The following is a 13,588-nucleotide window of genomic DNA, read 5'->3' as shown; positions in this document are numbered from 1 at the left end:
CCATCTGTCATGTATGATTTAATTGAGATTCCTGCATTGCAGTGGGTTGGATTACATGACCCTCAGGGTCCCTTCCAACTCTACGATTTTATGATTCCATGAATCACATGTTTGCATAGGCTGTACTTGAATTGTCTGTTGTCCACTGATTTTATGGCAAGCAATATGAAAACTTTATGAAGCATTCTTTTCATTCCCCAGAAAAGCTAACATCTGAGTAACTAATAAAAAGAAGTTCCTTCATAATATTCTATATCAAGAAAGCCCTTCCGCTTACTATATCAAGAAAGAGAAGCTGCTTGTAAACTTATTTCAGATCAAGAGATAACTGCTGAATGCAAAGAAAAGTAATTGCACAAGCTCTGATTCTTTTCCAGAACTTTTCCAGAACTTAAACTTTAAAGATATGTTTCAAGTTTATATAATCTTACTTATTATCCTTGTAGCATTTTCAAAAACAATAATACCAGGTTCTATTTGGGTGATGTGTTGGACTAATCTAGACTGGATTTTAAAACTCCCGATAGAAAACTTGTCTGGGTTTACTGGTTTGTCTGCACACATGTATAAAGCTGTTCACACCAATATGTCATTCAGTAGCTGCATATACACAGATGGCTGCAAGTCACCTGTAAAAGAAAAGATTTGGTAGATAGCTGCTGCTACTTGAAGGTACCCTGATGAGAAACTGTATCTAGGAAACTTGATGAAAGAAATACATATATATATTTACTATTCCAATGCTGTGCCGCTCATGATATTGTTCTTCCATAGCACTTGTGATTAAATTAGAGCACATGCCCAGCAGTTGTATGTTTTGGTTTCACATAAGGAGAAGTAACCTGTTGGCATGAGAAACATCTTCAAAAAACGTCCTTGTGTTAGGTGTATCCCCAAGTGGTAATTACAGAGTAAGCTAGGGCTGCCATATGTCCAGAATTTCCCAGACATAGCCATGATTTGACCCTCATAAAAAGCTCAACAATTTTATTTTCACTTTTTGTAATATGACAACCGTAGGGTAAGCAATCAGGGTTTCATTGAGGTTAGGTAAAGACCTTGTTGCATGTATAAATCAACCATTGAGCTCTCTATCTCTCTCACTGGTTTATGGCAAAGGATAAGGCTTCTGAACTTAGAAATGCTTTGCTTCTCTTCATTTTAAAGGGCATTAAACTTGCATATTAATTTGGGGAGGGGGGATTATTAGGTTGCTCTTGTTTTTATTATGTATTTTGATATTGTGATTTATGTTGTGAACTGCCCTGAGACCTGCAGGTTATAGGGTGCTATACTAATTTTGATAATAATAAGAACAATAAAAATAGTAATAATTCTCCTTCCCAAAAAATTACTTTTACTAAAGCATATATTTCATGATTCATAAGTTCCAAAAGACAGTTGACTTGGTCGGTTCAATCTGGGGGCTCGTTCACATGTCCGCTTGTCCCATTCCTTGAAAGCAGGGGTCCAAAAGGTTTTCTGTTTGTCCTGTGCTTTCTAGGCATGGGTCTGAGTGGTTTTACATTTGTTCCACATCTTTCCCTGGCAAAACTGGCTCTTTTACCTCTGAATCGGAGCAAATGTTAATCTGCTGAAAACCCAGTTGGACGTTTGCTCCGATTCAGCAGTAAAGAGCATTTTTCTTTTTCTTCAGAGAAATGTGGCAGGGCAAGCAGATGTGTGGACAAGCCTTTAATTCTCCCCAGCATATTTCTCTATGCAGTATTGGCCTGAAATGACATTTTTCTTAAGAATGTGAGCACATAAGTAGGACTTTTGTCTACCTTTCTGAGAATCTGCAGAACTGATGTAAGCTCACTTGCACAACTGATTTTAACTTCTGAGCAGAGCAGTCCAAAATGGGGCAGAGGGATAACTAAAGGTGAACATGTTGCCTGATCAGAATCTTAAGGCATGCAGTGAAAGAGAAGGAGAGTGTTTTTACCATTTCCCATGCCCAAAGTCCCCCCTACTTTTTCTTTAAAGCAGTTTTCCTCCTAGTGTATATTTCCCCCTTTTTTGGGTGCAGGTCAGGGCAAGGAGAAGGCATTGGATTCTTCATAACTCCAGGTTTGACACACCCCTTCTTTCTTCTACAGAAGTGAGAAATCCAGTATCAGTAAGGCAGGGGCCACAGAGGTTTAGAGGTTGTATGGCGTATGAGGTCTCTCTCCACCCTCAGAGGGGGGAGATCCAAAACACTCTGTGGCTCCTTAGATGCCTTCCCAAGGACCATAGCGTTATGTTGTTAATAGATGTCCTTTTCCTGTAATTATTTCAGTTTTGGTCATGCCCATAACAGTGTGTGTGTAGTAACATTACAGTTGTGAGAACAATAAAAATGATTTTAGTGCAACCATCAAAAATCTTAAATAAAATGTGTGATTGTAACACTGATTGTGATTACCTTTTGAAGGGTTATGATGAAATTTATGAATGTAATTACAACACCTGAATGTCACTTTTAAGTACTACACCATGTTTAAATTAAGACCAAAGTTAGAACATTGAGTACACGGTAGTAAATGTAGCTTGTAAGTATTCTGACTGCTGCTCTAGATCAGGCTTCCTTAACCTCTGTCCTCCAGATGGTTTTTTTGGCCTACAACTCCCATAATCCCTAGCTAGCAGGACCAGTGGTCAGGGATGATGGGAACTGTAGTCTCAAAACATCTGGAGGGCCGAGGTTGAGGAAGCCTGCTCTAGATATTTGAAATCTGGCTATATTGCCATAACTAACAGAAATAAGGACTGCTGCGTAGATAGTGGCTTATCCCAAAAATAGTTACCAGTACAAAAGTGAACAGCAATTTAGGTTCTTAGCTGTTGACAATCTCTCTAGTTAACTTGGAATAATAGGTAAGAGGATAAATCTTATTGGAGTAGCATATATGTAATTAGCAAGCATAGGTGAACTTTTCTGCCATACAGTACAGGGCTTCCTCTGTTAGAAATAAGAAACTCTTTGAGAAGGCACAGTGGCTGTAATAAGAGACTACATTTTAGAAATTGTGTTTTGTGCTTCTTAACTGTGATTCCACATTAATCTTTTCTTTCCCTCTAAATTGAAAAACCATAACCTCAAAGCCTTTTGACATTGTTAAAGTGGTCCAATAAATTCTCAGCCTTCTAATAATCTTAGTTGTCTTTTTCTGTACCTCCTTAAGTTTAATATTCTTTTGAGGTGCATTGATTATATCTATACACAGAATTCTAAATGTGGACAATTTACAGACTGATATAATGGCCTTACGCTAATAGCATTATGTTAATTGCTGTGCTCAGTCTCATGTGATAGGATTTGGCTTTTTCTACATAAGTGTGGAGCTGAGCTGACTTTTTCAGCCCAATGTTTCCTATGTAAATTCTTAATCAAACCTTCCAAAGTTTATCTGTTTGAAGAATAAAATTCAGTAACTTTTCTAAATAAAAAGCTACTAGTCAGTAAAACTAGCATATTTTGATTTTCAGCAGGTTTTGCCTCGTTGCTTTCAAGCTCTGGGCTGTCACTGATTTTTGGCCAGACACCTTTGAAACTGTTAAATGCTTCATCCTGAGTGACTAGGTATTTACTTCTTGGATCTAGTAACAAAGGCGAACTGAAGGCTTGCCTTATGCAGAGTTAGACCAGTGGTTCATCTAGTTCAATATTGTCAACACTGAATGATAGCAGCTCCTGAGAGTTTCAGACAGAAATATTTCTCAGCCCTCCTTTGACTTACCAAGGATTGAACTGGGACTTTTTGTACCAAAAGCATTTGCTGCACCACTCAGCAGCAACCCTTTCCTTAACTGTTAAGTAGTGCCCATGATAGTTCTCTCCTATGAATATGTTGGATGCAAGCATGCAGCAAAATGTACATCTGTGTGATGGTTACATGACAACCTATGTGTGGGGTTTGTATATAGTAGTGCATTCCATATAGAGGCTCTCACCTGCATCTTTTTCTGTATCTAACCCATGCTAACTTCTAGCTCTCTTGTTTCTCTTGTTCAACTTAGTTTTATCTTATTTGTGAACTGTCCACTCCTGAAACCAATGTTCAAGTCTGACTATAGCATATGATTTTATACAACTACAGCAAAGCTTTCCAGACTTTTCATGTTGGTGACACACTTTTAGGCATGCATCATTTTGTGACACAGTAATTCAGTTTTACTAGCAAACCAGAGGTTAAACTAACCACTTTCCAGCCCCGGAAGGAGCGTGGGGAGTGTTTGTGTGACACACCTACACACTGCAGCCAACACACTAATGTGTCGCGACACAGTTTGGAAAGCTCTGACCTACAGTAACACTGTGTGATCATAATTCTATGTACATTTATGTACTCTTTTGTTGATGATGCTACAATTTTAGAAAAAGTGGTTGGAAACAGTGAAGCCTGACCAGCTTCCTTTTTTGAACTGATCCTTTCTTCATGTTGGAGTGCTTAATTTCCTTCTCAGTATTAACTCTTGACAAGGTCTTAACTTCATTGGATTAACTTGGGAAGCGTGCAGTTTTCTTTATTTGATATATGATCCTTCTAGGGCACTCTTCCTTCATGTTCTCAAGCTTATTTTTCCAACCACAAAAACCAAAACTTTGGGATGGGGGGGGGGGAGCAGGAGAGACTACACAAAAACACCTCTGCATAGGAAGTATGAAATCCACATAGACTGTCATATGATTACATATTTGTCTCTGGCTGCACACAAATGTAGAACTTGCAACAGGGTGATGAACATATTTATAGAGAAGTACACTCACAAGCAGCACTCATCAGCTGGGGCTGTGGACTTGCTAGTTTCAAGAAATAAATCCCTAGTCACTCAGGGTTCAATATTTTAAATGGTTTCTAGCCTTGTGTGGTTCATGTATCAGTAAAACTACAGTACTTGATATTTTCTAGACTCCTGGGCAGCACAGAAGTACTCATAGACAGTGTGTGGACCCCATGTCCGTTCTCTGTGGTATAGATACAGCAATATGATGCTTCAGAGTTACAAAATAGAACTGTACACTGTACATCTATCTGGGTGGTAAGTTTTTTAGATTGGAGTTGATCTTCTGTGGAGAAGGGCCATAGCTCAGCTGTAGAGTATCTGCTTTGCATGCAAAAGGTCCTAGGTCCAGCCCCTGCATCTCTAAGTAGAGTTGAGAGAGTTCCCACCTTAAATTCTGGGGAGCTGTGTATTTAATGAAGGCAGATATATTTTGCGTAGTTACACTTCATGCAAATGTGTTCATGCTGTGACTGCTGACTTAATGAAGTTTGTAATAGAAGATGTTTGCTGTATAAAAAGCAGTTACTTAACAGGGTGCCAAAAATAGTATCTGGGGAGTAAACTGAGGAAAGTCTTGCTAAAGTGTCCAGTTTCATTTAGAAGAGACTTATAGGCTCACCAGGACTAATATATGGGCTTGCATTCTATGTCCATGGATGTTAAAAAGATGCAAGCTGTAGTAATGAATAGGTATAAGCTGTGGTTGAATTCTGCAGATTGGAGCCCTAGACATCTGCAGAATTTCTAGGTGATATCAAGAGTTTGGGGCATAGACCAAGGAGACCTGAGTTCACATTCGTGTTGATCCGTAATGCTCACTGGATGACCCAGACTAATATTGTTTCATCCACTTACCGTGCAAGGTGGTTGTGCATGAGATAGCTCCCATTTAGCTGCTTTGAGATTCTCTGGGAAGAAGAAAATACAAATTCAAAAAGAAAAGTACAATAAAGTATTTCCAAATTTTCTGTTTTGGATCTAGTTTATATACTTACATGTGGTGGCGAGAAGCTCAGCAATTGGTTAATTCATTCTAAAGCACTTTCAGATTGTTTCAGATATATTTTATGCAGGACTCTCCTAACTCTTATGCCAGTGGTTTTCAACCAATGTTCCGTGGCACCCTGGGGTGCCTTGAATGATGGTCAGGGGTGCCGCGGGCAACTCTGGTCTCTGCCCTCCTTTCTTTCCCTCCCTCCTCTGATGCTCTCTCACATCTCTGCTTCCCAAAGGCTTGCATAGCTTTTCATTGCAGCAGCCCTGGCTACAAGTTCCGTAGGTGAATGGTGCCTCTGGGGCTGGCCAGGGAGTGCTGGTTGCCAGGAGCTGAGCTGGCCTCTGAGTAAGCAAGTGGGCAAGGGGCCCAGCCAGCCAGCCCGCCAGTCCTTGCTGTTGGAATGGATGGACAAGTGGGAGGGCAGGCAGGCAGGTGGTGTACTGACCTTTCTTGTGCTTGCTGTGTGCAAGGCCTGCCTGGCAGCTGAGTTCCCGCCACTGAAGGGCAGTCTTGCCGCCATGCAGGCCCAGCAGTGCCCACTGCTGACTCTCAAGGTAAGGTGCTGGCTTCACATTCACCTTTGGCCAGTCTCCATTGGGGCACTAAGGCTGGGAGCATCCTTTTCCCAGGCCCCTGTGGGGCAGTGTGGGGAGGCACCTCTCTTTGGGGTGGGTGGGGGACAGCTCAGAGTGCAGGGGCGGTGACAGCGGCTGCCCGGAGGACTCCCAAGGAGAGGGGAGGGAAGGCTGAGGGGATACTCCACAAGGGAGGGTATTTGAAAAAGGATGAGAGGCTGCCAGCTCTGCAGGCAAGGGGTGACATAACTGGGCTCCTGAGCCCCACTGTGGTGCTGCAGAAAGAATTTAGTTGGTCAAGGGAGCCATGGACTCAAAAAGGTTGAAAACCTCTGTCTTCTGCTGTCAGTGTAACTCCACTGAAATTCAGTAAGAATTTCTAAGTGTGTTTGCTGACACCTACACCCCATTCTCTAGATTAGAATCTGGTTGTATTTGCCCACTGAGGGACAAGCAGGGCAAATTAGAAGACAGGATGTTCAGATATCATTTGTGTTGTTAGTTACAAATCTTGAAGTGCATTATGATAAGCAAAACTATTTCTCTCAATTTGTTCCAAACAAATCATGAACTTTGTTAAACACTTGAACAAATCGGTCTATTACATGTATAGAGAATCCCAGCTATAGTTTCTCAACATAGTACCTAAGGTTACTTTTAGCACACGAGTTCATGTTAAATTCCAAATAGTATCTGCTTCTGGGCACCAAGATAATTGTGCTATTATCTTGTAGTTCCCAGATGCTTGTGTTTGTATTCATGGCCTAGTGCTATCTATTGTTGTAGAAGTCACTATTCCTTGTGCTCCATTTTTTTCTGCAACCAGTAGTGGCAGCTTGCTGATGTTTGTAAAGAGCTTTTTGATTTAGTTTTTCATCTTGTCAAATTGATGGAATCCACTGGAGATTGAGCAAGTGTTAGAGGAAAAAACATTGAGGTCATTTGGGATAGTCATACTGATAATATCAATGCTTTTCTGAATCAATTCAAGAATTGTTTGCTTCAGTACTGCAAATGGTGCACACTTAGATGAACACTATTTACATGGGCTGGCATTGATGGTGGTTCTGAGCTGATTTTATGTGTTTGAGGGACCCCTGGCACTTCAGTGAATAAAATGTAAAACTTCTCTAACTCTGCCTGAACAATGTTTGCCAAAGACTCAAAAACAGGGACCCTTCTTTCTGAAGGCCAGATTGCCTCCAAGATAATGTTGGTACACGGGGTGCATGCTGGTAGTGGGTGGGGCAAGAGCCAAGGCACCCCTTTTCTTCCTTTCTGTCACACCATTTTTCTCATGCGTTTCCTTTCCATCTATATTATATTAAACCAAAGGCTGCAGATTTGACTGCTATTGATTTAGTTGATCGCTGAACAGGCTGCTGCAGGCCAGTTACTATCACAGTAATTATACTGGAGAGCTTGCATACAACCTCCACATACCATTGTGATTTCTAAGATATAGAATATACTCATGTGTTATAAATCCAAGGGCATGTTGAGGTTTTTCTTGATGCCAGCCCTCGGCTGTGGAATTTCATTCCCCTCAATTGAATACTGCTTGGCTATTGGTTCATGTTTAAGTGTGGTAAATGTCTTCACCACATATTGAGGGTTGGGGGGAGGGCTACAAACCCCAAAGCGTATAAGAATGCTTTCTGTGAATCATGTAAGAACAAAGATTTGAAGAAATTTTCACTTTGGCTGTTTACTTGGAGGACTTCATTGCGCTGTTATACAACAAAGGGCTGTAAAATAATTTGCGATGTTTGCTTAAATGACAGTGGGAAACTAAAGGGTTAGATGCCACTCTTTTTCACAGTTCATTGAGAGTGGAAAACTTCATGGGTTAATACCCCTTGAAAACTAAGTTGGAGGCTGGGAAATATTTTAAGCAAAAGCAATTTAAAAAAGCTTATAAACTGCTTTTTGATTCAGATAGAATTAATTGGTTATGCTCCAGTGTAGACTTAAATACTAATTCATTCATCTTTTTTCTTTTCCAGATCTTCAAGTATCTTCATTTTAGTTTTCTGTGCTATTCCTCCCTTAAGTTATTATATACTTTTTTGCTGCTGTGCGAAAACAGAGATGTCTCGCAGCCCAGATGCGAAGGAAGACCCTGTGGAATGCCCCCTTTGTATGGAGCCTCTTGAAATTGATGACATAAACTTCTTCCCTTGCACCTGTGGTTACCAGATCTGTCGCTTCTGTTGGCATCGTATTCGCACTGATGAGAATGGGCTTTGCCCTGCTTGCAGAAAGGTATATTAAGTTCATTAGAATAAATTTGGTTATGTAATAAGGTTCACCAGCATGAAATGTTGCTTTAAACATGATGCATCTTGTCCCCTAAGACTGTCTTGGGGTTCACTGTCAAACCAGGGAGGAATATGGAGTCCCTTTAAGTGAAATATTGATCTTTGTTCGACTTTTGAGTTCTATACTTTCCGCAAAGTATTCTCCTGAACTCATGAATTGTCAGAAGTCAAGTATCACTGTAAACATCGGTTTAGTGGTACATATATCATAGGGCAATACAGTATCCTCCACTTCTTCCAGCCACAGCTGTTAGCAGTCGTCTACTCTGAAATCTGCAACAAGTGTCTTGGTTGGCAGGGCAAGTGGGAATAGGGTGGTCAGACAGATGGAAAGACTTTCCTCCCATCATAGGACCTGTTATCAGAGCAACAGGCAAAAAATGAAGCAGGTTTCTGTGTAAGATACCCAGATAAGTAAGATACATTGTCACTGTTCAAGGACACATTCTAGCCAAGCAAAAGAGCTGGAGGAGAATATGGAGTAGGGCCAGTGAAGGCTGTCTGTGTCCTGATGGCCAGATTAGAGAAGCCTGGAAGGCAGCACTTGGCCGCTGGGCCTGAGGCTTCCCACCTATGGTTTTCTTGATATGGTCAAGGGATCAGGGACTTTTATCCTTCGATGGAGCACATGGGATGGGTATCTGGCAACATAGCTGGGGCACTTTAAATGTTGTTTGCTCATGAAAAAGCAATTCCCACACTACTTGTGCTAGTATACTTGTGGTATCCAGTTAAGTGATGCTTAGTGTACATCCATTGAAATAAACTAAAGTTCATTTATTTCAGTGGGTCTAAGTAAGACTTAGCCAGGTGCCACCCTAAAACTGTTTTCAGTTTAACTTCTTTAAATGAACAGATGTGTTTTGGTTATTGCGTCATCTCTATCTTTTTTCTAAATTTGCACCTTTTCTGTAATGTGGTGAGGTGTTTGAAATCTGTAGATGCTCATTAAGTACATCACTAGGACATTTGTTTTGAATGCTTCTGATGACCCAGCTGTTTGAACTCATTGACCTGCTAAAGTGGGTCACATTTCATGTGCCAGTGGTGGTTAAAGGGAGGCATGTGTAAAAAACTGAACGTTGCATTGCATTCCTTTAAGCTTTTGATTTCTAAAAAAATGTTTTGTTTTTTTTTAAAAGGTATTAATCAGCATGGTATTGTCATATATTGTGTTTTTGTGACAAGTTACTGTTAGTGTTTTATCATGACACTCATACTTGTATAATATCAACCATTATATTTTCAGATGCCTGCTTTGAAACAAGTTTACATCTAATCACTATACTCTGTTTTCTGTATTCTATAGAAATGCACCAAGCTTCTCACAATGAGAAGACAGGTAATGGCAGCCTATCTACCATTACCTTTATCTGCTGCTGCACAATTCAAGGGAGGAAATGTCAGCCATCTTTGCAAAGGATGATATCAAAGTTTAAGAAGCCTCACTGGCAGAAAGTGCACACCTATTCCTTGGTGGGCTCAGATTTATTTGAAGCCATTGCTTGTTTCTATATCATTCATATAGCATCTGTTGCAGTGGGCGCGAGCTTTGCAGGAAACAGAGATGTGGAAATTATTAATCAAGGCTTACCCACTTTTCTTTTTATTAGCCATATCCAGAAGATCCAGCAGTGTATAAACCACTCTCCCAAGAAGAGCTGCAAAGGATAAAAAATGAAAAGAAACAGAAGCAAAATGAAAGAAAACAGAAGATATCAGAGAATCGTAAACATCTGGCCAGTGTACGGGTTGTACAGAAGAATCTTGTATTCGTAGTAGGGTTATCCCAACGCCTAGCAGATCCAGAGGTAAGCAGCTGCCAGAAATCTGAACTTCCTGTAGAATAAGTGTATCCTGAACTTATTATAGTTGCGAAATAAATTCCTACTCAAATTAGTTGATTCTTCTGGGCTTTTCAGTGGTGTTCAATACCACCAACCCAGGGCTGTAGACCCATAAAATGATGCCGGTTGAATTCTGTTATATCCCACGGTCATTAGTCTGGGAATCCTGGTTGAAAGGTCATCAGTACGCTGATGATACTCAGCACACACTCTCTTTTTCATCAGACCCTAGGGAGACAGTGAACACTGAACTGATGTCTTGAGGGAGCAGTGTCTCATTGAATATGCAATAACAATCCTAATAAGATAGAAATATTGTTGATTGTGAGAACTAGTGGATCTGGAGTTAGTTGTACAGCCTGCCTTGGATGGGGTTGCATTTGCTCTGAAAAGGGAGGCTCCCAGCTTTGATGTGTTCTTTGATCTGGAACAGCTTCTGGATGCTGGGCTGGGACCACTTTGGCTGATATACTAAGCTGCACTTACTTGCAGAAGACAATTCTGGCCATGGTAATTCATTCTGAAGCCTGCTAAAGCATCAGCTTTGATAGTATGACTTTACATGGGGCTGCTCTTAAAAGCTTTCAGAAATTTTGGTTGGTGAGAACACTATGACCAGACTATCTTAAACTGGTCAGTGAGACATATTACTATGTTGGTGCTCAATCTGCAGAAGTCTATCAGGGCTTTCTGGGCCTGGTACACCGTATTGGGACCTCTGATCTACTCACAAAAGAGGACATTTGCATATTCAAATCTTTGTGCCCTTTTGCTGATAGCTATGCAATGAATTGTTAATTAATGCTTGCACCATAGATCCTGCGCAGCAGGAGACACGCCCAATTCCTCCAAATTTTGAATTCACCATGGTTTTCTTTAACATTCACCTACGCTTACTGTGTAGTAGTATTTCAGAAAATAACTTCTGGGGACTACCTGATCTCAGACAAACCCACCATATGAAAGATGCATTCTGGTTGATAAGAAAAAAGGGTATACTACAGAGGTTCCAAGTGCTACAAAATGAGATGGAATCAGGAAAAGTGCACCAAAGGGGAGGGGAAAACAGAAGCTCTTTAGGATCCCATGAATTTCTTTCTCTTGAAGCTCACAAAGCTCACTCTTCAATCACAGTTCTGTCTTTATTCATTGGCTAAAAAACACCTAAACACAGGAGCAGACAGCCTAGCACATTGCTTAGTAGGGTACCTGAACATCTTGCTTTATAAGTTTATTTCTAGGAGGGCTAGATTTTTTAAATGAAAGCTCATAGTCTGGGGTCCCTGCTGTCAGTGGGCCTGTTAAATTGGTACCCACTTGGCATGCCTTTCGATCTTCACTTGGAATTTTATGTGATTTATGGACTGCAGGCTGTTAGAAGAACTCATTATAATACAGTGTTGTTAGACTTCAGGAGAGAGAATTGAAGTTATCTGCCACTAATTGTAGGAAATATGGTATGTGCTCAGTACCAGTTGCGTGCCTGGGTGGAGACTCCTGCGCCGCTCCAGTTGACAGCCCGAGACCAATGTTTTGTATAGTTCATTTGTAACTGCTTAGCAATTTTCCATTGCTTTCTTTGGTTAAAAGATTTTTCAAAGGGAGCAAAAATAGTTAGGCATCCATTAGTAGTCTGAGTTTTGTCTGAGCTGCTTCTTAATATTGCTTTTATATCGGTGAACTTAATCTTCCAAACAGGTTTTGAAAAGGCCAGAATATTTTGGGAAATTTGGTAAAATACACAAAGTTGTAATCAACAACAGCACATCATATGCAGGCTCACAGGTAAGATTCTGATTTTCCCTTGACCTAGGCAAAAGGTGGGTGTTCAGCTGGAGTTCCAACAGTTTCAGTTGCATACGGACAACTCATTTTTGACATCCTTGGGTCAAAAACATTCCATACAGGAACATTTCGGCAGCTCTGTTTTTGTTTGCATGTACTAATAACCAGAGTCAGATTAATTCTACAACGTAGACTACCCAGCAGTAAGGTGTAAACTGCCCCTGAATTTCTACAATTAGAATGTAATTTCAGTTAAGTGTAGCCTATGAATGTATTCCCCTGCAAACATGTGTCCACATCTTTTCATTTGTTCTGTCTGGAATGTACCCTCCTTATTATTGCCGCTTTGTACACCCCTGTTCAGGAATGTAGTTGCATTCTAACTTGGAGCACCCCATGATTTACTATAGCTGTTTTGCTGGTGCAGAAGCTGATATACTCGAAATATGTTATCGTTTTTCACTAAATAGAAAGATTGTATTGACTTCAGGGTGTGCATTATACCTTGGTGAAGATTTTTAATTATACCCTAATCTGGTTGATATGCTATTGTCATACTAATGAAAAAATTAATTCCTATTTCAAAGTATATGTTACTTTTTCATTCAAGTTTGTTAGTAGGAAAGGAATATGTTACTTGGAATGCTTAAGTTTTTAGAAGTTGGCTTCAAAATGGGTAAAGGAGCAAAGAGCAGACAAAAAGTTAACATAATTGTAAAGAAAGAAGGGAATCCAAATGCATGGTAAGGATTTTGGAGTAAAGCTGTTGTGGCCTTGTTGCTATGAATATCAGTGTACAGAGTTGGGAAACCATCAATTCAAACCTAACTTCAGCAAGCCCAACCTTGTATGGTATATAGTTGCTTCATTCTACTGATTTTACTCATATGTTCTGAAGAACCGAACATAGTTTCCTCACTCTGAAGCAAGGAACATAGTGGTTTTGTTTTTTAATTTAGGTTTTTCATTCCTGTTGTAGCAGTCATTGCCTTAGAAGTATTCCTTTGTGTTTGTTTTATGGATAGGAGTGCCTCTTAAAATGATGCTTGCCAGGTGTAGTATTTAGAAGTACTTCTATGTTTTAAATTTGCTGTCCGATTAGTCACAGGCACTTCTGTAATCTGTTTAAACTGATTATTCAAATATTGCAGTAAAAATTACTACTGTACTTTTGAAAATGAATCCTTTGCCGAGGGCTTCTTATGTATTAAGTACTTCAGAATTTTGTGAAGTTCAGCGCTGCATTATAGGATGACTAATAAACTGACCTATGCGCATACACTTTTTTTA

The 13,588-nt window shown here is 40.2% G+C and overlaps 1 protein-coding gene across 9 annotated transcripts in view; it reads left to right on the top strand.

The window, feature by feature from the left end:
- CNOT4 (CCR4-NOT transcription complex subunit 4) overlaps positions 1-13,588 on the top strand; it is a 55,762-nt gene that overhangs the window by 8,414 nt on the left and 33,760 nt on the right. For all 9 annotated transcript variants that reach the window (XM_080972095.1, XM_080972093.1, XM_080972091.1 and 6 more), the window contains exons 2-4: positions 8,352-8,610; positions 10,280-10,477; positions 12,212-12,298. In XM_080972095.1, coding sequence (XP_080828221.1) covers positions 8,437-8,610; positions 10,280-10,477; positions 12,212-12,298 — 459 coding nt within the window. In that variant the 5' untranslated portion in view covers positions 8,352-8,436. The remainder of the gene's footprint in view (positions 1-8,351; positions 8,611-10,279; positions 10,478-12,211; positions 12,299-13,588) is intronic.

The sequence above is a fragment of the Podarcis pityusensis genome (assembly GCF_964106645.2).
Source record: "Podarcis pityusensis genome assembly, chromosome: 10".
NCBI classification, from domain to species: domain Eukaryota; kingdom Metazoa; phylum Chordata; class Lepidosauria; order Squamata; family Lacertidae; genus Podarcis; species Podarcis pityusensis.
Note: the sequence above shows the minus strand (reverse complement) of the source record. Positions and strands in the feature narration are given on the sequence as shown.